The sequence below is a fragment of the Poecile atricapillus genome, chromosome 6, assembly GCF_030490865.1.
Source record: "Poecile atricapillus isolate bPoeAtr1 chromosome 6, bPoeAtr1.hap1, whole genome shotgun sequence".
Lineage (NCBI taxonomy): Eukaryota > Metazoa > Chordata > Aves > Passeriformes > Paridae > Poecile > Poecile atricapillus.
Genome location: NC_081254.1, coordinates 19,813,937 through 19,841,204, shown reverse-complemented (window position 1 = coordinate 19,841,204; position 27,268 = coordinate 19,813,937). Strand labels below are relative to the sequence as shown.

General features: G+C 42.9%; 1 protein-coding gene across 2 annotated transcripts; it reads left to right on the top strand.

Moving 5' to 3' along the window:
• ALOX5 (arachidonate 5-lipoxygenase) lies at positions 1-26,864 on the top strand. Of its 2 annotated transcripts, none has more exons than XR_009277889.1 (14): positions 1-239; positions 3,244-3,442; positions 5,162-5,243; positions 6,801-6,923; positions 10,545-10,651; positions 13,642-13,814; positions 14,604-14,750; positions 14,848-15,051; positions 15,277-15,363; positions 17,081-17,259; positions 19,933-20,054; positions 21,520-21,732; positions 22,038-22,138; positions 24,000-24,031. XR_009277889.1 is itself a non-coding variant. In XM_058841930.1 (14 exons), exons 1-14 carry the CDS (start codon positions 90-92, stop codon positions 25,555-25,557), a joined length of 2,025 nt encoding a protein of 674 aa, XP_058697913.1. In that variant the 5' UTR covers positions 1-89; the 3' UTR covers positions 25,558-26,864. The 2 variants fall into 2 exon arrangements, 1 of the variants encoding a protein (XP_058697913.1); XM_058841930.1 differs by lacking the exon at positions 21,520-21,732 and adding an exon at positions 25,378-26,864 and having other exon boundaries at positions 24,000-24,170.
• The last annotated feature ends 404 nt before the right edge of the window (positions 26,865-27,268 follow it).

The following is a 27,268-nucleotide window of genomic DNA, read 5'->3' as shown; positions in this document are numbered from 1 at the left end:
AGGCGGCGGCGCCGGGCAGGGTGCGGGCCGGGGCAGGAGCGCGGCTCAGCAGCTCCGGTGGGGCCGAGCCGAACCGAACCGAGGGGACCATGCCGACCTACACCGTCACGGTGGCCACGGGCAGCCAGTGGTTCGCGGGCACCGACGACTACGTGTACCTGACCCTGCAGGGCACGGACGGCTGCAGCGAGAGGCACCTCCTGGACAAGCCCTTCTACAATGACTTCGAGCGCGGCGCGGTGAGTCCCGCGGTGCGCACCAGCCGCCGCCCTGCTCCCCGAGCCGCGGAGCATCGCTCGCACCTCGGCCGCCCCTGCCCGGAGCCCCGAGGGGCAGGGCAGGACTTTGTTTAAGCTCCTGTCTCCGTGTGCCGGTGCTCCGGAGCGGGACACCGAGGCTGAGGTACTCGCTGCCCTCCCCGGCCCTGCCCCAGGAGTTAGCTGTGGTCAGTCAGGCGTTGGGAAAGATCCTCTTTGGATCTGACTTACGATGGGCTTTCAGATCTCCTGGTACTTTCTTTACACATACTAAAAAAAATTGTGCATTTCCTGTTCATAGGTGATGTTTAGGGTCAGTATTTACTAATAGTTAGAGCCCTGTTATCTCCAAAGAATTAAACAAAGCGGTAAGAACATCTAGTGGGAATTACAATGCCTGCCAATGTGTAAGGCAACGTCAGTGAAAGCTGAAAAACAGCATGAATGTGTGAGAATGAAGTTGTGGCTGGCCTATCAACTGTGCTCCTCTTCTTAACCCGGATTTCTGCTGTTTGCCGTGCCCTGTCCTCTCTGTGGTCCTGTCACCGTATTTGGACTGTCCAAATGTAATTGCTTATACTCTGAGCACTGATTTATAATGACATTTATTTATTTGCTTATTGTCCACTCTGGAAATAATAGACCTTTTTTCCTCCCCTTCCAAAATGTGTATTTTACCTGGAAACCAAATTCAGTTTCTAGAAGGTCTGATGAGATAGAAGCAACTTTGAAAGTTTAAAAAATGTATTCAGAAGTTTGGAAGTTAGACCTACCACTGCATGTACAAGTGAGCCTTCAGTGTCATGGTGCTGCTTTGCCTTGAGGTGTGGTTTTTTCAATCGTGGTTTGCAGCCTGAATTAGGTCCATGGTCTTTTCTGTGTCAAACATCATGGACACACTTAACAGAAGTCAGCATTTTGAGTAGGTGTTGATGGCATGTGTGGCTGTGGTCCCCCAGATATTTACTTGCCACTGCTACTGAAATTAATTTTCTTTTATTATTAAACATTCATTAGCTTAGGACCTTTTTACCTGAATCTCCCCCACTTGTTTGCTGAATAGTCACACGTTTTAGGCAAAACCAAACATTACCAAGGCTGAAGGAGACCTCAGACTGTCCTGCAAACTTAGGGTTAGGGTGCTCTCCCAAGGGGCTAGAGCCCTGCCCAGCTGAGGAAATCACTACCAGGCTTTTACTGACTTTATCTTATTCCTGGACTGCAGAAGAGGGTTTCAGGTGGCTCTGATGGAGAGCCTGGCAGTACTCTGAGCATTCAGCTGGACTGGATCCTGTCACAGGATGAAAATGCCACGATGGGAGCATTCGGTATGTGCCCAGCAGCAGCTGGCAAGCTGCTGTGAGACCAGATCCATCAGGAGCAGAGATACATCCACTGGGTGAGGGGAACGAACAGAGGACGTGGGTGTTAGCAGAAGTCAGTTTTTCAGCATGTATTTATCATTATCATGTCAGAATAAGTCCGTGTTCTGTAAAGTGTCTGGCTCACTGGGCACTTACAGCACAATGTGCTAAATTTTGGTTTTGAGGATGTTTTCTTGGGGAATGCAGCATGTTTTTCCAGGCACCTGTTCAGGTTACATTGTGCCCAAAATACTGTGTTTTAATAATATATTGTGTAAGGGAAAAAGGAAAGAAAAGAAAAATACCAGTACAGAATCAGAAAAATAAAACTGAAGTGGGCGAAAAGAGTCTGAGTTTGAGTTTGGTTGGTTTGCAAAATGTAGCAATTGTTTTCACAGTTCTGCCTTTATTGCTCCTTTCAGTAACATCTTTATACTTTTTTTTTTTTCTGCACTGCAATTAAATTGTTAATCCATTCCTAAACAAATACCACTCTTTAGAGGATGAGCAGAATTTTGCAGCATTATTTTGTATGTTGTTATTTTCCAGGTTGGGGTGGGTTTTTTCCTAAATGTTGGGCCAGGCTCTGTACTTCCATTATCCTCCTAATATCTTCATTTGCATTATTGCAAATTGGGCTTATTACTAGATATGATTAAAGAGGGCGTGGGCTGGATCTGAGTAGGGAATTTGCATGGCAAATGTTGACTGAGGGAAGAGTATGTGGAAAAGCCTGAAGGAATTTTTACAATGGTAGCTCAGTTGTAGTTTTTCTGACTTACTTCAAGCTCTGGGCACAGGCAATGTTAAAATTCATAGTTTCTTTCCTTTCTGTAGTGTCTTTTGAGTAAATTCCCCTGGTGCTGAGTGATTTCAAAGTTTTATGGTATCCCTCAGTTATCTCTTTCCTTCCTGTTCCCCTTTCATCTGCTTTTTTGCTTTTGTTGAAAGAAAAGTACTAACATGTATTTCCAGAATGGAAATACACCTCTTTCCACTTAGAGCTTTGTGCTTATAGAAAGAGTTGTCTGTGCCATCCTTTTTCCAATATAAGAATGGTCAGTAGGAATCCCTCCTCAAAAAGAGAGAAGACTTAGGTTTTGCATGAGATTAAATTGCTTTAACAGGATGGTACAGGAGTTTGGACAGTCCAATAGTTTTCATTACTTCTGTTCTCTCACTTTGCCCTCAAACTGTATAAAAGCTCCTTGCACCTCTGGCTCACCGTGCAGCCATGCTGATGTTACCAAGGGAGCTCGTACAACAAATGTCATAGAAACCTTGAGCAACCGAGTGTCAGAGCAGCACCTCCTTCAGCTGCTGCTGGGAGAGCAGTGAATGGTTTCACAGCCTGCATGTTTTTCTAAGACTAGCAAACATTTCAAGGAGTTTTAGATTTTTAGGTTGCATCCAAAAATGTTTCTCCATTTCTGGAGTGTTTTGCATGTTATTGTTTGTTCTTTTTTTTGTCTTTCTGTTGCACTGCAGTCCAATAATAGGACTTCCTTTTTTCACCCACAAGAAGCTGGAAAGCTGTGTGAGGAAAAGCTAGGTATTCCTGGGTAGTGCTGGTGGTGCTTCCTGCATGTGCAGTGGATCACTGGCTGTATTCTGCTCCGCAGGTTGACTCCTATGATGTGACTGTGGAAGAAGACATTGGAGAAATTCAGCTAATAAAAATTGAGAAACGGAAATACTGGTACCAGGATGACTGGTACCTTAAGTATATCACTGTTAAAACACCAGTGGGTGACTATTTGGAGTTCCCATGTTACCGCTGGATTACAGATGAAAAGGAAATTGTCCTTCGAGATGGAAGAGGTGAGCACTATTAGAAACCAGATTTCCTGCTGAACACCTGGAATACTCCCATCTCTCCTTCCCATTTCTCCACATACCTCCCAGTCTTCTCTCTCTGATGAAAACCCACTGCCAATCCCCTGCTGCATCCTAGAGAATGGGCTTTCCCTACCAGGAATATGTTCTCAGCAGCCTGTTGGGCTAGGCACTGGCAGTTGGGTTGGATGTTTTGGGAAGCACATACAAGGAAGAGTCCTAACACTGGCTTGTTACACTGGTCTTGAAGGCTGATGCTAATGCCAATGTCTTCTACTCCACATCCCCGTTGCTGGAAGCCCTTTTGATCTAATTAGAATTAGTGTTCCCTGTTTGTTTCATACTTAGCTCCTAAGTGGCCTATGATTAATTGCCTGTAAATTGTCTTGTTTTCATGAGAGTGGAATAAAATCCCAGAGTTTTTCAGCAGGTGCAAACTGAAACAGCAGATTGCTTTTCATTCATTCTCTGCATGCTGTCTAGTCCAGGACAAGGCAGAGTGATGGATTTGACTGCTCCAAGTAATGGTGATCAACTGAGAAAAGTGTTTTTAAGTGTCTCTGACACCTACTTGCTGTGACCAGGGTTTGGGCAGACATTTGTCACTGATGTTTGCTTGTTCCCCTCCCTGGTACCTGGGGTAGGTTGGCTGCTGTAGTGTTCTGCAGCATGAGTGCCTGAAAACAGCTGAAACAAGTGTGAGGTGGCAGGAAATAAATGTTTATATTCCCCTTTCATTTTTGGCTACTCCTGGCTACGGCTTTTTGTGTTTGAAATCTTTTGTCCTAAAATGACAACTAAGTGTCAGTTTCTTTTTGGTTTTTCCATTTTTCATTATTTTTTTTTTTGCAACAACTTTCCACTTCCACGGAAGGCAGCTTTGTGTGGCTTTCAGAGTGTAGTGAGGTGAAGGAGAAGAGCAAGTGAAACTCTCCTGGTAACTTGAACACAACCACCTGGAAACCATTAGCCATATATGTTACCAGCTGTATTACCTCTGATATGTCCAACCCCAACCAGCTTTTGTCATGAAACTCATACTGGCTTTATCTGCCTCCACATTTGTGTATGTAAAGTGAGTCTTGTATCTTGCCCTTTCTGTGATCACTAAGGAAATCTCTGTGTTATTTAATATTATATTGAATTCATGGTCAGAAGAGCAAAATGTCTAGAACAGAAGTCTCACTGTTTTTTCTTTCTGTTCTCATGACTGGAAGATGTGCTCCAAGCTGACAGGGAAGAGCATTGCTCAAGGAAAGAGACTTGGAGATGTTTCCTGACGATGCCTTTTAGCAGAGATGAGCTGGAATAATGCTGTGGTTTCTCTTATTGACAGAAATTCCCCTAGATACTGAACTGTAAAATTGGTTCCCATGACCCTCTTCAGACCATATAACACTAGATATGTACAGCAAGTGTCTACATGAGAAATCCAATATATACAGTTGAGACACGTGTTCCTAGCTTAAGCCGATTTTCCCTTGGAAGCACCAAGTCAGGAGCTCATCTTCTTCCACAGATTCTCTAAGGACCTGTGTGTCTACTCAAAAGTACTAAATTGAATCATGCAAGCATTTCCCGCAGAAATTTTGTAAAGGTATTGATCAGAAGTTTGAAGGTTTGAAAACTTTGCTGTCCTTCTCAACACCTGGGCTGTGAGAGGTGGAGGAACCTCATAACCCTGTCTCTTTTCCCTGTTAACAGCAAAGCTCCCCCGAGATGACAAGACTCAGATTCTCAAACAGCACAGACGCAAGGAGCTCGAATCCCGTCAGAAAATGTACCGGTGAGTTTCCACTGCTCCAGGCTCTGTCCTCATCAGGTCAGAGTGTGGCAGAGTATATTCACAGCATCACATGCCTCTTAGCTACTCAACTGCTTGCTGGGTAAGAGAAAGCCTAAGTTACCATGTTTGCCATATCTGGTTTTGACTTAGATGGAGTTAATTGTAAAGTGCATCCTGGTGCAAGTGGCTTTACGAGGTACTTGTGCCTCAGATAAGCCTGTCTGGAAGACTTCACCGGGAATTCAGTGATACAGCCTCTCTGTGGGCCCTCTGGCACACCGTTGTGCTTTCAAAGAAAATCTTCAAGGAATATTTGAAGACATATTTCATTTGCCTATTACAAGCAGTACTACAGTTTTAGAACATGATGTGAACATGTCAGCTTTCCCTGGAGCTTTTTGGCTGCTGCACCAAGCTAGCTTGAGTTGTTTCCTGCACCAGGGTGCAGTGGAATGTGCTAACAGCACAGTTGTGATAGATAAAAATCTCACATATGTATGTTACACATATATATTTCACATATATATATATATACACACACATATACATATGTATTTTATATATATCACATATATATTATGCTACCATAGACATTTTTTCCTAGTTGGTGTCATGATGAAAAAATTCTGTCTCTTCTCAGAGGGTAACTCCAGATAGCCTCTTTCTTTATTTTTAAAAAAGTCTTTTGCTAGAGATGTGCTCTATTAAAATAACAAAAGTTTCTTGCACTTGTATCTCCTTATTGGGAGAGTAAGTGTCAGGGCAAAGGGTCAATTCACAATTGATGGATTGAGGCTTGGTGTGTGTGTTGTTTATTTCATTTGAACAAGAAAGGCTGTTCCCTACAAATTATGGAAAATAGACCAGAGGAAAATATGGTTCAAAAAGAGGTGTGCCACAAAATATGATTTACATATGCAATAAGGAAGGGAAAACCATTTGTAATTTCAGGGAAATAGCTACTTAAAATTCTGATGCATAACTGATAATACACAATGCAGTCTGTGTGTGGCAGGCCGTTTGGCAATACCATTGAAACAGTATTCTTTATGATTCACTTTCTTTTGTTTTGAAATAAAATGGGACAAAAAATGTGTGCCATGACCATTAGGAGGTAGAACAGTTGAATCAAGACTCCTGGAGAGTGCCTTTTGAAGGAATGCTTGCCTGGGTAGTTTTAGCTGCTGTATCTCAGTTGTGCAGAACTGTAGTCTCAAGAATGAGCATGCATTGGGCAGCTGTCTCTCTGTCCCTCCCCTCATAATACATTTGAAGCTACTGCCAGTTTCAACCAAACGTTGAAGTGTGTAGAAATATCAGAGCTATTAAGTTACTTCAAGCTTTGTGAGGTAGGTGGCCAAGTAGATGCCTTGCAGTCTGCTTCAGGATTCTTCAGGATACTGGTAGGTATTGATATGGTGTAAATCACTTGTTTTGGCCTGAGTGAGTCTGACACCAAATTCCTTTATAGCAGTGAGTCACCAAACAGTGGAGTAAAGGACACAGCTCCCATGCTGATAAGGTTGATGGGTAATCAAACCACTCTTATTTTCTCAGCTGGAAGGAGTGGCATCCAGGCTTTCCCCTGAGCATCGATGCCCTTTCTCACAGGGAACTGCCTCGTGACATCCAGTTTGACAATGAGAAGGGAATTGACTTCGTTCTGAACTACACAAAAGCGTAAGTGTTTGTTGAAATTCAGGAGTTTGCAGAATCTCTTTTGGGGTAGGGTAAGGATCTGATAACCTTTTAGGTTTCATTGAATCTCAGAATTGGACTATTTTTCCCAAGCACTGGATCAGCAGCCAATCAAAGTAGGAAAGTAGGATTTTAATGGATTTGTTACTTTGGTTTTTAGTTATCAATATTTAAGTTATTCACACTGGGAACTGACTGAGCCTCTGCATTCTTGTTAGCCATGGTTTTGGTTGTAGGCAGATGGAGGAGACACTGGTGAAAAGCATCAGCAGGACTACAGGCACTTGAGACCTTGAGCTTTTCATTCAGTTTTCAGCACTGCCCTGGGAGATACCTTTCTCCTCTGGCTGTTGGCAATAATTGCATCTTTTGGTCCATACACAAAGGAGATTGTTATCAATGCACCTTTGACATCCTGCTGGAGAAAATCTCTTCCAAGCAGCTCACCAGTTATCCACACCTGAGTGTAATCTGCTTGGGGTGTCTGGGTTACCATCCACCCACTTGCACTTGTCATGTCATTGAGGAAGGCATTGGATGGCCATTGGATGAGCCTGAATAATCAATCCTGCAGAGCTCTGGAACAGTATGGTGTCAGTGAGGCAGATGGGACCTGTCTGACCTTCTGTGCTGTCTGTGATATGCCCAAGCCATATCACACTGTCTCAGATATCCCACCACACTATCAGGTGATGGAATAGTCTGACATGAGACGAGACTGGTCCTTACATGTCAGAGCATTCTGGGTATATTTTTTATTCATTTATGCAGCTGAATTCCACTACCAGTGCAGAGTCAAATCAGCATGATGTTAGCCAGTGCAAAACAGCTGGTCCCAGCTCATATAGAAGATCTGAGTGATGTAGGAGCAACAGCACCTGAATACTGGAGTTGAGAGGTTTGCCATTAGGAGATATAAGCAGTTTGGAGGCTGCATTCCCCATCCAGCAATCCCATCCTGCCAGGCTGTGGCATGTTGTCCTGAGCCGCTGCCAAGCGAAACTTGGCACCAACTCAACAGAGTGCAGGGACATCTATCTTTGTCATTAGCTGTAAGGGGCCCTCTCCAAGAAATAGGAACCTGAAACTGTATTGCAGCCAGCCAGCCATTCTGGATAACTGGTATGACACAAAACAGATTTGTCCAAGCAATGGCAATGCTTCTTGTCCGGCACTTTTGGCTGAAAAATCTAGACCTATATTTCTGGTCAAGTGAATTGTGAAAATCTTTGGAGAAGAGTTTGATAGCCCTTATCTAACTACCCTGATGTGCTTTGGGAGCTTGGAACAACTTTTTGCAGGAATGGAGTGGAGAAACATGGGGGAAGGCATGGGGCCTGATTTCAGTTTGAGGGCAGTAGGAGGGAAGACAGGGAAGTGTGCCTGGAAAGGCAGTTGTGGAGCTGCAAAATGTAGCAGTGGGCAAGGAGCACTTTCAAGGGAATATATGAGAGCTGGCAGAGTTACATGAGACATAGGAAGTAGTAGAAGAGGGGAAGGGAAACCCCCTTTTCTTGGGACATGTAAAAATGAACTTTGAGGGAGATATGTCTCAGATACTCTTCATGCTGTTCCACGGTTGGATCTTTAGATGTTGTTGGCAGTGGATAACTCTGTAAGTTTAAAGGATTAATTGTGCGTAGGTGGAGATAATCCTAAAGGTGTCTGGTGCTGATGTGACCTACACTATCCAGTAAATGGAAACTCACAGCCTGGATTCTGTGCCAGAAATGCAGGCTTGTGTAGCTATTTTGGACCAGTGCTGCATTTGGGTAGATTAAGTTCTGCAAGCAACTCTGACTTTGTTTTTTCCTTGCTCTGGTTTCTGTTGTGTGCCAGAGACTTCAAAGTACTTGATTTCTTGAGGAAAGCAGATTTTTGTTTCCTAAGTCCTTTGGAAGTTTTTTCCAAGCTAGGAAATATGAAGAACTTCCTCCTTTTGGAATATTCAAAACATCTGAGAATGGATGTGTGGCTGGCATTCAGCAGGTCCAACCACAGCAGGTTTGTGACTAGATCCCAGGTGCTGTGCCTACTGCCTGGTTTGGTCAGTAATCCCAGGTAGGAGGAGCTTCTTGGGCAGGAATGGAGCAGTACATATCTGCTTATACGCCAAATGTTTTCTAATCTTAGAGCAGTTCTGAAGGAGGGCAGAGGCCCTGCAGGACCTTTAGTGGAAACTCTCAAATGAGTCAAGCTATTGAGTTATGTTTTTTAAAACAATTTAACCTTCTGGTGATGGTCATGCTGCCTCCTGAAGTTCATCTGTGATTCAGATACCTGGTCCCTATGCAGAAAGTCCTGCCCAGCAGTTACCCTTGCTTTGATCCTTGTACAGTGATCCCGTGTCCCTGTCAGGTGTGAAAAGGCCTCTGGAGAGGCCATCCCCTGTTCTAGCCTAGGCAGTTGTGTGGCTTTTACTCCAAACACGCTTCCAGGCACCTCTTAGCCTTGACTGCCATCTGCAGCAGCAGAAGCAGCCCATTCTACGTGCACCCCATCTGGGCTTAGTGCAGAAGCAGGTCCTTTGTCTGTGTTGTGGTCATGTTGGTCTAGAGCCCTCCTTCCAGATAACCACTGGCTGTTTCTCCAGGCTTTTGGTCTTCTCCAACCAGTTCTGATCCAGTCTTTTCTATACATTTGCTGATTACAAATCCAGCCTCCTGGGATTCTTCTCGAATTATTTTTTCACAATGTTCCATGCAACACTGTGGCTTTCCTTTACTTTGTTACCTGCCCTGCGTATCTTCATGTGCTGTATGTGCTTTTATTTGTGCATTTGGGGTGTTAGTGGGAAGACAGCTTTCTTTTTCAAATTCATTATTTGCTTTCTAGTCAAAGTAAATTATTTCCATCTAATAAAAGCAGTTTAGCATTTATGCAATAATTTAGGATTCATCATTTCATATAAAGGGAACTTGCTTGGCTGTGCTGTTTTTGCTGAATTAGCAGATGAAGTCAGACATTTCTGGCTCCCAGCCCGCTGTGTTCATGTGATGTCTGCAACCAAGAGCCTTGGTTTCTGAGGTTAGATGTGAACATCAAGTTTATCCAGAAGCTCAAGTAAATAGAAAGCTCTCAAAGTCAGACCTCACACTTTTGGGATCCAATCTGGCCTTGGTCATGTAGATACAGTACCTGGGTTTTTTTGGGAATAGTGGCTGATTTATCCTGGGTTGTTTATCTTATGAATCTGTGCACCTCTCTCAGTCTCTTTGTGTCACCATACCACTTTCTGAACTGGTGTTAGTAGTGCCCTCAGCACTCTCAGCTGATGCTAACCACTGACAGTGTGTGAAGCATTAGCTTCTTTAACTACAGTTTTTATAGGTCCTAAAGCACTGCCACTGTAGGCTGCTGAGGACAATTCTAGAATGGAGTTCTGTAAAGCCAATAGCAGAAGTTGGGCCCTTGATATGCCTTTCAGCCGTCTGTGTAAACCACAGCCTGCGATATTAATTTGGTAGGGTGACTAATCCCACATTCCAGTACTAAAAGTTCATTGTGTTTAGATACATAAAATCATGAAAAATAATAGGAATGGGTATTGAGAAAGTTAGACATTATTTTTTCAGATATGTTTTGTTTTGGTTTATTTTTTAGGATGGAGAATCTTTATGTCAACCGTTTCATGCACATGTTTCAGTCCTCCTGGAGTGATTTTGCAGATTTTGAGAGGATCTTTGTCAGAATCAGCAACACAATCTCTGGTGAGTTTATCAGCATTTGCTTGTGTTTGTGTCATGGAGTGACTAATTAGTTGTCTTGTTTGATCATCTGATTAGGATAGATGTGGCTGACCTCCTCTTCTGCTCTCCAATAAATAAACTGTAATCTCAGACTGCTGATCACACCCACAAGACTTAAACAAAATACAGACTGACTGCTTATCACACCCACAAGACTTAAAAACAAATTTATGATCTCACAAGGAACTAGAATTACTGGGAATTGCTCGGTGACATTCTCTGCCCTGAGCTATGCTGGAGGTCAGGGCAGCTGGGCATTATGGTCCCTTCTGGCTTTTAGAAATGTATTTTCAAGTATGTTCAAGTCCCATAGGACAGATTTTTGTAAGTATTTTGCATCTAAACCTAGAGATAACTTAGTGGGAGTGATCATAGTAGCTGTTAAGGCATTTTTGAAAGTTTGATTGTCCATGCCCCACTTCATCTGAACACACAGAAAATCTCCAGAAAGGGAAATCTGGTAATGTTCTCTGTCAAGGGCAAGCACAAGGGTGACCCCTCTTGCCTCTGACACAGTCCAGATCAAAGGCTGTTGCCTGATATCCCAGCCATGTGCTCAGTTGCCTGGCTGCTGAAAGTCCTGGCTTCTCAACCCTGTTGAATATTGGGGTGGGAGGGGGTTACCAGTGCCTTGGTTCTGCTGTCCTAAGACCTGTACCTGTCACAGACCTGTAGCTCTTCTCAGCTGCTTCTCTTGGGCCATTTGTGCCAGTGGCTTGGGGCACCTCAAATGTTTTTCAAGGGTAAATTTTTCCCCACAGGGGTTATTTTGACAGAAGTCATTCCAGACAGGAAAGCCTCTGCTGTTAGGCCAGCAGCTCTGGGGATGGGTTACAAAGAGCTGGGAATGACCCGGAAACTGTAACTCCTTCACCTGGTCCTGGTGCAGGCCAGGATAAGTCATCAGACCACAGTCCAAGGAACTGTGCTTCTTACTGGAAATTAGTGTGAGCTAGATCTGAAAAAGCTTGTGGCATTGTACAAAATGTCACTTGTCAAAAATGATGCAAAAATGTGTCAGAATTATTTATTCATATTGCATTAAATATCCTCCTGTGCTTGCCATTTCGTGCATCCTCTTACTAGAAGACAAAAATCCCTGTCTAAGGGTATGAATTTCACTTTTGCTTTCAGGGATAGTTTCTGCAGTATCTTTAATTCTGTGAAAAAAATTCATTCATGTAGTATTGACATATCAAAGACAAAATGATGCTTTTCTTTAACCCTTTCCAATACGTAAATCCTAAAGGTTACTTAAAAACCCAGTAAAAAGAATTGCAGACAGTCGGGGGGTTTTGATGTTCATGGTGCCATTTCTGTAGAAATGGACTGGGGAACTTTCAATTTGTGAGCCAGGCCCAACATTCTGGTATCATCCATGGTTACTTTATCTTTTTGTATTATTGTATTTGTATTATTGGAAATACTTGGATATACATAAAGCTACTTTAAATTGGTTAATGTGTGTCTCCTTGAGTGTGTGTGAATAGACTGTTTAGGCTCTGCAAAGGAAAATGGTTTTCCCTCCTTCTCTGGAGTTTTACTCTTCTTCAGACTGCCTAGGGATCAATTCACAGAAATAAGAGAAATTACTCTTTTCTTGGGTATAAACCCAAGCACATAAGGTGCCAGAATTGTTAAAAACTAATTACATCAATTTGTTACATTTAGTAAGATTGCATCCTAAAGCTTTTTAACACAAGAATTAGATGTGATCTACAATTAATTTCATTGATAACATTTCCATCCTCATGGAAAGCTCCAATTCTGTGACATTTAAACATTAAGCATTGGTCTCTGTTATATTAATACAAATCTCAGTTTGCTTTTTTACAAGCCTTGGCAGAAACAGAGATAGTGGAGAAGGTGGTTCAAGGCATTTTTCAGTCATGCAGTTTCTGTCCGAGGTTCTGAGTAATTTTTTTCTTGATGTAGACCTCAGATACAGCTCCAGACTTATGAGGCAGTTGATGGAGATACTGTAAATGTCATTTTATATAAACTTAAGTTTTTTCTGCTTTATGAAAAAGCATTATGGGTTTTGAGACTTTTTTTTTTAATTATCACTGCATTCCCTTGGGGCCTATATTTTTAATCCTTTTACCCTTTTTAGAAAAATTAATTGCTTTCAGAAAAATCCTGCCTTGTTTAAAACTAGCCAGCAGTGGAAAACTTCACTACCTTCATTTTTCCCCTGAAGACACCAGTGGGATTTTTCATATTAACTGAAGTGTGACAACATGACATTACAAAACAGAACACTGCAACTATGGAAAATATTCATTAGTACTACATATGTAATAATAAAGAGATGGAGTATCCAAAACTAGAGTTTTATTGAGATGTTAATCTGGGCTTATATCAGCAATTGCAAAATAAATAGAGGGAAAACAAGTCAAACAAGCAAAACAACAAATGAGGAGTTTTACTGAGTTAGAGTCCAAGCCCTTCCCCAGATTTCCTTCACCCAGCTTTGGCTAAAAGAATTGCTCCAGACACTGCTGTTCTTTTCCTACACAAATTGATGTGTATTTCCCTTCTCCTGCTTGTGCCACCTGTTTTTAAACTTGCCCCTCTCTACTGCATGCTCTGTGAATTTGAAGAGGGCAGTTTACAGATTTCATGGAAGACCTGGGAAGGTGTTTTACAGATGAAGAGAGTGTTCTTCATGACAGTGGAATATTTTATTCCTCATTACTTCTGTACATGGAGAAACAAATGATCATCAATTTAATTCTTCTCAGTGTGAGAAGCAAGGATTAAATTTTCCATTTAACTTCAGTGATTTTTCTTAAGAACCTGTCACCTTTTGAATCCTTTTCTTGCTGCTTTCTTTATTCAAAGTTGCAGTACTGTATAATGGGAAGGTGAGGGGGAAGGGAGGAGTCCTACAATGCAGTAGATATTGATGCTCCACAGATGTTGATGCTGTAGGCTTGTTTTCCCTTTAGAATATGTGATGCAACACTGGAGGGAAGATTTTATGTTTGGCTACCAGTTCCTGAATGGATGTAATCCTGTGCTGATCCGGAGATGCACAGAGATACCCAAGAAGCTGCCTGTGACCATGGATATGGTAGAATGCAGTCTGGAGAGGAACCTGACACTGGAGGAGGAAGTGAAGGTATGGCTCTGGGTCAGGCTGGGCTCCACCTGTTCCTTCTCACATCCTCTAATCTCCACAATCTGTTCTTACTGCCTTCAGCCACATTTCTGTTCTTCAGGATGTGTGATAGGTCACGGCAAAGCTGTTTATCTCTGCAGTCTGGCAACGCTCCTGTTGGCTCTTCTCTGAGAAGAGCCAGCTGTCCTGGTGCTGTCCTGGAGCTGCAGGCAATGCTTGTCTCCAGGTCCAGTGGAAGAGCTATAACCAGGAGATGACCAGTGCTTTTTCACTGGTTTTCTTTGAAAGGTTAGAGATTGACTGGATGTCTCAGAGGGGAAAGGTGCCTCTTCCTTTCCTGGTATCATCTTACCTGCTAACATGCTGAAGAAGCTTTGACAGGGGTGGTGCCTTGCTTTTGTTTGTACAATTAACACAGGGTTCTCTTTAGCTGGCAGCGTGAAACTTGCTTGCATCCGAGTGTCACTGCATGAGTACCAACTACATAGATGCTCTTTGCTGAAAGGCTCACTGCCAGGCTCTGCAGACACAAGTCAGGTAGTTTCTGCAGTGGTACTTGCTGTCTCAATGGCATCGTTCCTGAGCTGCCATGAGCAAGGGTGGGCCAAGTGTTGCTTGTAGCCAGCAAGCTCAAGTCAGTCTCTGACCAAAACTTCCCATTCCTTTGTTCCATGCTGCTTGCTGCTTGCATATCATTAAAACACATCATGATTTTTGTTTTGTTTTGTTTTGTTTTGTTTTGTTTTGTTTTACTTTGGTTGGGTTTTTTTTTTTCATCTTTTCCCACAGCAAGGAAACATTTTCATTGTGGACTATGAGCTGCTTGATGGTGTGGATGCCAATAAAACAGACCCATGCACAATACAGTACTTGGCTGCACCCATCTGTCTGCTGTATAAGAATCTGGAGAAAAAAGTTGTGCCCATTGCAATCCAGGTGGGCTTGCTGTCAGGGTCTTTAGCGGGTCACAAGGTCTCTTGTCTCATTTAAACAGGAAGGAGTTGGGGCTTCATATTCTTTTTATATCTTTCAGCTTGGTCAAAAGCCTGGACCAGACAATCCCATCTTCCTTCCTTCGGATGCCACATATGACTGGCTGCTGGCTAAAATTTGGGTCCGCTCCGCTGATTTCCACGTCCACCAGACAGTGACCCACCTCTTACGGACACACTTAGTCTCAGAGGTGTTCAGCATAGCTATGTTCCGGCAGCTGCCTGCTGTACATCCCCTCTTCAAGGTCAGCTCTTGCGTGAAGGGAGGGTGTATGTGGGCTGGGGTGGTTATCACATCAGTTGGACAAACCAAAAGGAAGTTCTGGTGATCGTTCAGCTGAAATAGTTTAACTGGCTGCCCTGCAAGATAACATACAGCTAAACCACCAGGACTTCAAGCTTTACATCTGGCTTACTGTTGAATTCAGTCTGAGAATTTTCCTTCTTCCATTGCTTGTTTCATTTCACAGCTCTTGGTTCCACATATGCGGTTCACAATAGCCATCAACACCAAAGCTCGAGAACAGCTTATCTGTGAATGTGGCCTTTTTGACAAGGTAGGTAAACTCTTTGTGGATCTTCATTGTTCATGTCAGTTCATCGTTATTCATGGTTCTTTGTCCTTCATGGTTCCATATGTACATATCCTTTAGTTGTCACATATTGCCTTCTTCCCTGACCTTTCTATTAAAGGGCAAAACATAAGTAATGCCACCCGAGAAACAGGCACACAGAACTGATGTCTTGTTGGGCTAAAGATGTTCTTTTACCTCTAAGTAGCCAAATCAGACCTGGCCAATGTCAGTCAGTATCTCACTCGTTGCTGATGTGCCTCTGGATTATAATAGAGGAGTGCACGTAAATTCCTGCATATGTATCCACATAGTTAAGCCCACAACTTATTTTTAATTAAATTCTGTTATTCATCTGTGAGCAATAAATATCTTTGTTCACAGATGAATAACAGAATTGCAGATGGCAACTTTCATCACAGAAAGATATGTAGGTAAGACAGATTTCTAAGATCACAAGGAGTGTGTTTGGATTCCAGACTGTCTTCTTGAGTTGCCCTAAGCAGCAGACCTGCTAGGAATGAGTCTCAGTTTCATGAGTCAGTGAAACACAGCTGTATGTCACACCTTTATCAGTGATTTGGGTGAGGGCTGGCATGCATCCTCACTAAGTTCACAGATAACGCCAAGGGGAGAGAAATGGAATGCTGCATCTAGGAGCTGCAACAGCTTGGCACACAGCAGTCTCTGTGACAACATGCTAGGAGCATGCTGTGGTAGTTTGGGGTGATTTCAGAAGCCCTTTCAAAGAGAGAGCCTGGGTTTCAGGACACTGCTGTCAGGTGTCAGGCACCAGGCCAAAAATATCTTCCTTGCTTCCAAGTTTTTCACCCAAGCAAAATAGAAGGGTTCAATCCAGACTCCTTTCCTTGATGTCTGTACTCCACTGCTGACTGTGGAGACTTTGCATCCCTTTAAACAGAAGTGTCATGTCCATACCCCATGCATGTAGGATGAGTGTGTGGGTAAGACCTGCCAGCAAGGATCTGGAGTTCCAGAATTTGTTGGTTCCAATGCAGACAAAGAACCAGCCAGAGGACAGTAAATGTTAGGTCAGAACTGCTACTACACTGTATCATATACATACATCATATGTATCATATCAAAAGCAACTTTTGGGATCTCTTGCGCAGTGATTATCTGAAGAGCTTTGCTGTGGTGTCTGTTGTGGACATTCTGTGTTTTTCAAATTGAACATACACTGAAACCCTGGCTACTCCTCATTTGTAGAAACCCAGCAGGATTGATCTCCTGGCATTATTTCCAGGGTGACTATAGGTGGCCTGCATCCCTAAAAACTTGCTCCTAAACTACTCTGTAACAGCACTGGCAGCTTAACTTAAGCCCTCTTCTGACACTCTCAGGGCTGCCTTCTTTCACACGTGCACTGGTTCTGGAGCATAGCACTGCAGGGAGTGCCATGCTTTGATGTTGCTGTACTATATTAGCGTACTCCAGTATAAGCAGTACCTGGGGTACAAATGTGGATATTAACAGCAATTCATGGGAGAGGTGTGAAATCCCTGAAGTCAAAATGTACAGTTCCAGTAGACCTCTATGCTTTGGTACTTTGTGTAGAGATACGGTTTTCTCCTTGAAAAACAGATTCACCAGCATTCTGTTTCCCATCTCCTGCAAATTTGTAAAGCCAGTTTTGGCACAAAAATCTCCTACTGTTCCCATCTTGCTGTTCTTCCTGCAGGCAAATGCTACGGGTGGAGGAGGACATGTACAACTGGTGCAGAAAGCAATGAAGGATCTGACTTACAGGTCCCTCTGCTTCCCTGAGGAGATCAAAGCTAAAGGAATGGACAGCAAGGAGGATATCCCCTACTACTATTACCGGGATGATGGCATTAAGGTCTGGGAGGCTATAAAGAGGTAAAAGACCATAGTTCTAGATATTGGCTAATAAAGTCACCGAGACACAGACCTCATTTTTTTCCTGCTCACTTTGATCTTCATCACATAAACAATATCTGGGCTGGTTAGTCATGTAATGCCTTTTTCATCCAGTGTATCTCATCTGAGGAAAATTATTTAGTCAAGCATACACTCTTGAAAGAGTGCTAATTCCTGCATTTTTCAGTGCTGTTTCCTTGCATTCTGTATTTCAGAATTTACAAGTATGTACTCTTCTACAGAGTTTCACAGAAATTTAGTGAGTTGGAATTCAGCCTGCAGAAGGAGTTTAGTTATCATTTTTTTCAGCTGTGTGCAAGCCAAAAGAGGACTCAGTTCTCTAAGCCAGCCATGTGAGCTCATCAAGGTTCCTGTGGACTGAAAATATATGCTTGGCTTCCATGACGGTTCTCTTTTAAAACTCAGTAAATTAGGTATAATATGACTGGAACAAAACCTTTCTTAAAATGCCTTAAAATTGCAAAGTCTGAGTTTAATCAGGAAGGGCAGCAGTTCTGAGTAAGGAGAGGTACTGCAAGGCTGCTTGACCACACAGACATGGCTCCTTTACACATCTGAAACAGTGCCTTGGATGATTTATATGGTTTTTATTTTGCAATGGCATTTAACAAACAGCATATTTTTGCCTGGCATTAGTTGCTTACCAAATATGCAGCTGTTTCTGATCACATGACTTTTGAAAAGCGTGTTCATTAAAAATCAAATCTTTTGTGTACACAAAGTAGGACTTTTATGATGCAAGCATAATGTTGGAAGTTCTGGGGACATCTTTGTCTCCTGTGTTTTCTCTGGTTTGTGACAAGGGCTTATCTTGCAATATTTCCTGCAATTGTGACTGCCAGTTTGAGAGAAAAGGGAGTTGTAACTTTGCTGTGGTTGTTTTCTTCATGTATTCAATTTCTTTTTGTTCTTCTTCTCTTTCCTGTGTTTTCTTTGCAGATTGAGATATGCCTTTCAAATACCAGGTAGTACTTAGTCAACTCAGTTTGACTGTTTGTGGGTGTTAACCTTGCTAGAGGATGGTGTTACACTGCCCCAACCTAGGCTGAGAGTTGTAAATCATTTGGTTTATAAATGGTGTGGGCATATTGAGTGTGTGAGATGATGACCCATGAATGTGGTCATGCATGTGTCTGCTCACCAGGAATCTCCTACACTCTGCAGGGGTATCAGTCTTCACTTTTTGATGAAATAATTTATATTCCCAGTATTACTTCACATGTTGTAGATGGCCTAGACCCATGGAACCTGATAAGGTTGTTCCCACAGAAACAATGAGTCTCACACAGCGAATTTGTCAAGTCCTCTAGTCCTCCTCCTGTTTCTGATCTAACTGCAGATAGATACACCAGCCCAAAGATACTTCAGTCCAGAAGGTCTCACCCACACTTCATATACTAATTTCTGTTTGTGTGGAAGGGGGTCTGAAATACTGTCATTTTCTGAGAGGAGGATCCCCTTCCTGTATCACCTGGCACCAGTGCCAAGTGCATGGAGACAGAACTCATGGAGAGCAGCTTTCTCTCTGCATGTTGCAAAGGTTTTATTTTCCTTAAGCTTCCTCTGGAAGCTAAAATTACTTAAACTTTTGGTGTTTATGCAGTTATTTCTCTGCCTCAGTGACAACTCTTGCTTGGCTAATAGGAACCACATTGATAGATTTGTAAAAGTCTCCAAATTGCAATAAATTTTATAAAATGTATAAATTTATATTTTATTAAGGGATAAATATTTGTTGGATAACAATTCTTAATCACATCAGTCAGCTTTTATAGTCAAGTATTTCACTCTATGGGCTGTCAAAATATTTGGCAAGAGATTTAGCAAGGTAACTGCAGAGCTAATGGAGTATCTCAGCACAGCTCCATTAACCAGTCATTTGGTCATCAACTGCAACTCTTTCAGGAGATCAGAATTACCTATTTTCACTGCTTTCAAAACTACTTCTGTTATCTTATGTTTTAAGATAACAGATTTTAAAATATTTTAAGAGCCTTGCTTTCAGAGGTGAGCTAGCCTGGGAAGCATTTATAGGAAGAGGCATCTTGAGAAGAGGAACTGAACAGGAGGCAGATATCTGCTGTAAACAGTGGGTATAGGAAATAGCTCTAGACCTCTTCTTCCCAGGAGAAGTTTCCTGTGCCACTTAAGTATTTCACAAAAAGGATGTCCAATAGGAGGGGTCAACTACTGGCATTCAGGAGCAGCTTTGGAGTGTCCCACATACAGGGAATGGTACTGGTATCAGAGTTTGGGAACCCCACTGCCCAGTGTAGGAGCCATGTGGATATGCAAAGGGGAGGCTGTATGGAGTGAGGACATGATATAGATGTGAAGGCAGAGGTCTGTGCAGGAGCAAAGCCTCAAATAAGAGAAAAAAGTACACAGGATTTTTCAGTGTGGTCCAGGAACTTCTTGTTGGGGAAGAAGTGATTCTGCAGTCCTAAATGAATCAAAGTTGCTTCTGTTCATTCCCACCACTTACAGGAAGGAGATATGACAGATTTAAGACCTTCTCTTGCCCTTCTCTCTTTCTCCATGTAGCATCTGCAAGGTCAGAAGATCATCTTCTGGAGTGGCAGATTGCATTCTCTTTTTCATTTTGTTTTGTTCATTTGTTCCTGTCTGCAGTTTTGCAGAGGATGTAATTCACATCTACTATGAGAGCGACGAGGTGGTGTGTGAGGATGTGGAGCTCCAGGCCTTTGTCAAAGACATTTATGTCTATGGAATGAGGGGTGTCAAAGCCTCAGGTAAGGTGTGAGCCCAGCCAGGTCTGCAGCTTGTCCAGTTCCTGCTGACAGCAGTGCTGAGTGCACAGCACAAGTTAGAGACCCTTTCTCTTCTTGGCCTGAAGATGCTTGGTTTTATTGTGAGACCCTGGCTCAGGCCATCTCTCAGGAGACAGCTCCTTCCTTTGACACATGTAAGAACCTCCACAGGAGTATATTGCTGCATTTTACATTTGTTCAGCATTTGTGCCATCACTGAACTATCCTGCTCTCTTCAAGAAAAAATAATTATTTCCAAAAAATATTCTCCTTTGTTCTGTCTCTTCTCACTGCCTCTCTTTTCTTGCAAACCATTACTTAGCCATGAGAGCTCTCATCCATAACATGGCTCAATTTGCCCACCTGAGTAAATACTCCTCTGTTGTTCCCTAAACTTGTTGCTTTTCTCTTTCACACACATTTTTTCCAAGCAGATTTTCAGGAATTTATATATGTGGCTGGGGATTCTTCCTATTGTCCTGTCTGATTTACATCTGTCAACACCTGTTGGCCAGTGACCTAGGGCAGATAGCTCTGGTGTTGCAGGTGCACACTCTGGAGTGCCAGATGTCCAGGCAAAACTGTGATGTTTCCAATCATTATGTTCTGGTGGATAAAAGGCTTCTGGATTCTGTCTGCCTGGACAAGCAAAGGTTCATTTTTGTTTGTCTGGTTGTCTCTTAACAAAAGTTTAGAAATTATGTTCCTCCTGGTAAGAACATCATGCTTGACCTAAACATCTTGATATGGGACAAATACTGAACCTTTCCAGTGCTCCAGCTGGGGTGGGATGCTACAGGCACCACTGGTGGGAGGACTGCCACTACAGATGGGAAACCTATCGGGCTTGCAGCATCTCTTTCTGCACTGCTGCTGCTCCAAGGGTTGTATCACAGAGAATTGAGCTTTGGTGGGGTAAGTAAAGAATGGGAGGAGGCTAAAAGTGAGGGAGGCTGTGGCACCTGTTTCTGCCCTGGGAGGGCTGCTGTGATTGGTAGAATGCCAAACTCTTTTAAAGATGAGCACAGTATACTTAGATTAGCAGGACACAGGAGGGGATGGAGCATCTTCCCCTCTTTGGGCTTGGTGGCTGGCCAGAGGTACCTCTTCCCTCTCTCAGGCTGAGTTCACATCTGCATCAGGTTGGCAGTGGAGAGATGAAGCAGCTGGCAGGGGCAGCCTGGGCAGGGGCAGCTTGCCACTGTCTGCAGGTAAAGTGGGACCTGTGGTCACGATGGCTGAGACAGGGGGTGCAGCGCAGGACTGTGATTTAGTGAGGATAGGAGTGACATCTACATAGAGTGACAGGCCTGGGGTTGCTTTGGTTGCAAAATATTTCCCTAGTCCCTGACAATTCTGTTCTTTCTTTATATAACTCTGATCATTCTCCTTCAAAGACAGCTTAATGCAACTATTTCTGTTCCTCATTCTGTTGTTTGTCTTCCAGAAGTTCTCATTTCCTCACTTCCCGTTTCAGCGAATAAACTCTCCCTGCACTCTTTCTTGCAATACATTTGATTGCTGAACCTCAGACCTTTATAAAGGCAAGCACATGGTGGCTTCCTCCTTGGCATGAACTCCCTGCTCGCACTGCAGACTGAAGAGAAATGGAACATCTGAGGTCCCTGCCCTGGGGACTCTGGGAGTTCCTTGCTGCAGGGTAGGTAGGACAGGGACAGTGTTTTTTAAAGGCATAATTATACTTTGTCTTTTCCTTATGGAAAACCACACACTTGCAGACAGTGGCGATGCTTCACAGGCTTGTAAGAAGTAAGGCTGTTTTTACAGCTGCACAGCCAAGGCACAGAGAAGCTGAGGAGCTCTTGTTAGCCCACACAGCAAGATTCATAGAATGCCCTGCTCTTCAGTGACTGCTTCATGGCCCTCTAACCCATATTTTCTGATTACTACTGGGTGGCAGGGTTACTTCATTGCTGGGTTAAGCTTTTCTTCTCTCTCATTTAGGGTTCCCTAAGATGATCAGGACACGAGAGACACTAGCAGAATATCTCACAGTGATAATGTTCACTACGTCAGCTCAACATGCAGCTGTGAATTTTGGTCAGGTAGGAATTTGTGGGAAGACTGTTCTTCTTTCTGGGCTGTGAGGTACATCTACCAGGGAGGGGTCTGAGAAGCATTTTTTAGTAGATGTACAAAATTACATTACTTTTTCTGGTCAAAATAACTGCAGACCCATCTACAAATCCCTGTGAAGTATGTGGAAACGGAACTAATTTGGAAGCTGAGAAAAGCATTTAAAGTCCTACATATGTACCAAAGATCAGATATGGGGTTCAAACTCATATATTTTAGTTTTGTTGTTTTTATTATGGGAATAATTTTTTAGGCATGTAAATGGAATTGCTGCTCATTTCTTGAGTTTACAAGCCAAGTGGCAACTTGGAGCTTCCTGTGTGATATTTAATGTGTCACATAACCTGTGTTATCCCTGCCTGCCTTGACTAATATATATCTGGCCTGAAACAACCTGCCTTTCAAGTGCTATTTCTTTCAACATCAAGGCATTTTGGAAAGCAGATTTAGCAGCCAGAAGCAAACCACTTGATCAGTCACAGAGCTTTTTCACTGAGTGGGTGGTCAGCCACTGGAGCAGGCTCCCCAGGGAAGTGGTCAAATTCCAAGGTCAGTTCCAAGCCTGTCAAAGTTCAAGGAGCATTTAGATCATGCTCTTCGTCTGATGATTCAGTTTTAGGTAGGTCTGCAAGGACCAGGGATATGGACTAGATGATCCTTATAGGTCCCTTCCAACTTGAGATATTCTGTGATTTTATGTGCTGGGTTTTTTTTTTTTTGGCATGTTCTTGCTTCAGGCATAGGTGGTTTCTGAGATGTGATCTCAGAGATAAGCAGAGAGACCATCTTTCTTATGGTGGTTATTCCCAAATACCCTGTGTCACTTTCTATGCTGACCCTCCTGTCCACCCCTGCAGCTCAGGAGCCCTGGAGAAGGTCTGGAACCTGGTGTCCAATGAACTCAAACTGTTGCTGTCCATGTCTGGTCCATGACCAGAGACCTCTGCAACTATTCCCTTCTAACTTGTCTTTACAACTGGTTGAAACAACTCCCTGTGCCCCCCTCAGAATATCCTGTCTGTTCAAGTACCACCAAGAAGCCATCTCTTAATTTGGCATGCAGAGGATATGCAGCCCATCAGTAAAAAGATCTTCAGCCATGGAACCAAAAGGCAGAGAGGGCTGAGGGGAGGAGTAGGAGGAGGTGGCTGTGCATTCCCCCTCAGACAGAGCAGGGGATATGTATGAAGTTAATGAGAAAGTGCTTAGGAAAGAAGGAGTTCTGGTGACTGCAGCATCTTAGATGGTGGCAAAACTCAGGGTCATATCTGAGGCAAAATGAGACATCAGCATCTCACAGCACTGCGCCAAGCCAGAAGTGACTGTGATTCCCAGTCTGCTGCTCACTGTGGCCATATCTGCATGCCATATTCCATATTTCTTGATGAACCAGCATGCTTTATCTCTGTTAGTATCTGACCACATGGGCATTCACTGTGGGCATGTTCTTGGAGGAAATAGAAAAGAGAAACTGGAGTAAAGGTGATCACCGCAAGTAATCAGAAGGGAACTTTTTTTAATAAAATATTTAAGGGCTTAGTCAGTCTGATGAATTTGGGCTGTGTGGCACATGCCTGTGGTTATCAGAATAAATACCCCCATTGAGATTACCCAACTCTCTCTCTTGTGAGTTCCTGAGCAAAACAGTAGGGACTTCCTTGTCACCTCCAGTCCTTCTCTAGAGCATCTCCTTGTCCTTAACATCTTCTCTGTCCGAGTGGCTCATATTACAGAAGCAAACTCCCTGTTGGCAAACTCCTGATTTTCTTTGGTGTGTTCCTGAATACCAAGCACAGCAGGTTTTCACTGTGGTCTCGCTCTTTTGTGCAGTATGACTGGTGCTCCTGGATTCCCAACGCCCCTCCAACAATGCGCTGCCCTCCTCCAACAGAAAAGGGGACAGTCACCATCGAGCAAATCGTGGAGAGTCTGCCAGACAGAGGACGTTCTTGTTGGCATCTTGGGGCTGTCTGGGCCTTGAGCCAATTCCAGGACAAAGAAGTAAGTCAAGCTCCCTGCTCTAGGTGCCAGAGATGTGAGACCATGAGGGCCGTGGCAAGACTGCACAGACTCACGAGACTGTTGTCCTGCCCTGTGCCTGACTTGGCCATTTTCACCTTTCTGTGGAGATGTGTCATTGCTGGGGTTTGCCTGTGTTCTGCCAGATGCAGACCAGCCCTGAGCAAGAAGTTGTGTTTTTACTCTGAGGCTGTCTCAGCCATAATCAAAGTTTATAAGCTTGAGGATGGCATTGCTGAGTAAGGATGCTGGTGTGGGAGCCAGAGGGCTTCAGAGGCATAGGGTTTTCTCCATTCCTTGTCCCTGCAGTGCTGGGGAAGAAAGTACAGCAGCACTGTGTCCCCATGTCCTGTTCCTTTGGAAAATCTGCTCCAGTGCCATGTGCACTGCAGCTGTGGCTTGTGCCTGGTGGGTGAGGAGTGAAAACAAAACAAGCCTACAGAAGGCTTTGCAGGCATGGTCTGTGGCCATTTCCCTCATGTAAAATGAGGTTGTAATTACTTGGTTGTTTCACACAAGGGTTCTGGAAAGTGTGTTTGGAAATCACTAAATAGAAGATGATGGACAGAGGGTACTTTAAATTCAGTTTCTCTGTAAGAAGACAGCAGTACTAGCAGAGAAGCTTGTACTGTGGGGAAATAGTTCCCAAAGTTCCCAAAGCAATGCCAGTGTGCATATTGGCAGTGCACTTTTCAGAGCACCCTTAGAGTCCATGCTGACTAAAGCAACTGTCGTACTGAACTCTGAAGGACAGTTTTAGGTCAACAGAATCTTACATTGTCACTGAATGAAGCAGTCATCTTCCTTTTAAATCTCTGGCTGTGAATTCCCCTCTCATGCTATCCTTTTTTCTAGCAGCATAAATGTTTGTGTGGCTATATGGAGATCTGGCATAGGAAGCTGGTCTGGCTGACCACTGGCCTGGAAAAAAGTGCATGGTTTTCAGTGGATGAGGTCTCTTTAGGTCAAGGAGTGCCGTGTAGACACCTGAACCAGCACCACAGAAAGGTGCAAGGATGAAAAGAAGCAGTAGAGGGAAGGTGTAGGCTAGCTTAAATATTGATAATACTATTTTAAGAGAAGCATTTGTGAGGCAAGGCTCTGGGTGGTGTTCTGCCAAATGGCATAATGTTGAAACGGAATTGCCTTTTCTTTCTCAAAGCATGATTTCTTGGTATTTTTCAATTAGCTGTTTCTGGGCATGTACCCAGATGAACACTTCGTGGAGAAACCGGTGAAAGAGGCTATGGCAAAATTCCGCAAGAATTTGGATGAGATTGTCAGCACCATCACCGAGCGCAACAAGAACAAAAAGCTTCCTTACTACTACCTTTCTCCAGATCGTATTCCCAACAGTGTTGCTGTTTGAGCACATAGCCAGGAGAGTTTGAAGACCTGTAAAGCTAATGATGTTTTTCTGTTATATGCTTCTTCAATTAACTTTTCAGAAATGGATAAGAAATCCACCCTCTCCATCAGAGCTTGCTTAAGTCTATTCGAACTTTCAAAATAAATTTGGTTATTACCAATCTTGCAAACAGAGTCTAACTGACAACCCTCTAGGTCAAATCTGTTGGAAATTTATTTTTCCAGGATTTTTAAACCAGCCTTAGAATCGATAGACATGTTTCTGTTATCTTCCCCTCTCCTTGTCCAAACAATGTGATCACAGATTCACATACTTAATGGAAATAGTATCATGAGCAATGTGCAAGTCACATTTTAAAATCCTTCCTGATTTTAATAGGTGACACGGGGGACATAAAAAAATAGAACATTTAAAGTTTATGCATTGTTTTGAATCAGATCAATGTCAAGTATTTTCGCTACCATCACGAATATCCTAATCAGGATGAAGGTAGAAGCAGGAAATTTTCCTGACATAGCTGATGGGGTTTTATCACTTTCTTACCAAGCTCATGTGAAATGACATCTCACAGGAGATGAAAATTTTGGACCTACTTAAACTTAAGTATTTTCTACATAAAACTAGGAAGGTTTGTTTTAGCCTCTGCCAGCAGAGTTTGATGTCATTCACATGTAGAGAGAAATGTTCTGCTTAAAGCAGTGTCAGCAAGTACAGACCTAGCAGCACTTATGCTCTGTTTCATTGCTGAGGCTGCTGGATTTGTGGACAATTTCTTCTGTTTTGTGGGGAATGAAGAGGCTACTTTGTATAATGGAAAAATTTGTGGAGAAGGCTTGATTGACACATTCTAAGAGGAATCTTTAGATTTGGCCAATTAAGCATAACTGGCACATTCCATCTTAGTTATAAACCACTGAGTTTTGTCTGTTTTGTTTAGAGCTGTTTACTTTCAAACACTTGGGCTCTGGTAGAAGTTGAGGAAGCCACTGAGAAAAGCAAAATTGTGGTTTGTGAAATTTAAAAGTGGTGGTTTTGCTGATTAGAATTTGGGTTTATCTTTCTGAGAATTTGTCCCTTGTACTTAATCTTCCAGCATTCAGTGTATTTTCTCAATAGCTAAGAAATTTCTTCTGCTAATAAAACAAAACTGAACATCAAATTTCTATTTCCTAATTCAGCATCTAATGCTGTATGTCTCAAAAACCTTGTAAGAATAAACAAAACATGCTTGTAGAGAAATGAAGCTTATATCGTTGACAAATACAATTATTTGTATCATTCATGTGTGATTTGGAAAAGAGTACTACTAAAATATACATCCTTTCATATGAAACAAGTGTGAAAAGTGATTTTAGACCCTTCATAGCAGATTGATTCCTTTTTTTTTCCCCCAACCAAAGACTTCGAGAAATACGTGGAAGGTAAAACCATTTCCTATTTATGATTTATGCATCACCTTCTTACTGCAGCCCATGAGAAACAATGAATGTAGAAGCAGAGTAAAGCAACATGGAATAGGACTGAGGAATTAGAGACTTGAGAGCCCACTGCCTTGAAAACAGAAAAGTGCAACTTAAATGCAACAAGTTGATGGAATATATCCAGTATGCCACTCTAACCTTTGTCTTTCGAGTATGTACAGAGAATGTCCTCTTGCTTCATTTGCATAGTCAAATATCTGTTTGGAAAACAAAATATGGAAGGAGACTGG

Bases quoted from the DNA above. Each gene is read 5' to 3' on its own strand.
- ALOX5 (XM_058841930.1), top strand. From the start codon at position 90: ATGCCGACCTACACCGTCACGGTGGCCACGGGCAGCCAGTGGTTCGCG. The intron at 6,924-10,544 runs GTAAGTGTTTGT...TTTATTTTTTAG, and splicing joins GTTCTGAACTACACAAAAGC to GATGGAGAATCTTTATGTCA. The intron at 24,171-25,377 runs GTAAGTCAAGCT...TTTTTCAATTAG, and splicing joins GCCAATTCCAGGACAAAGAA to CTGTTTCTGGGCATGTACCC.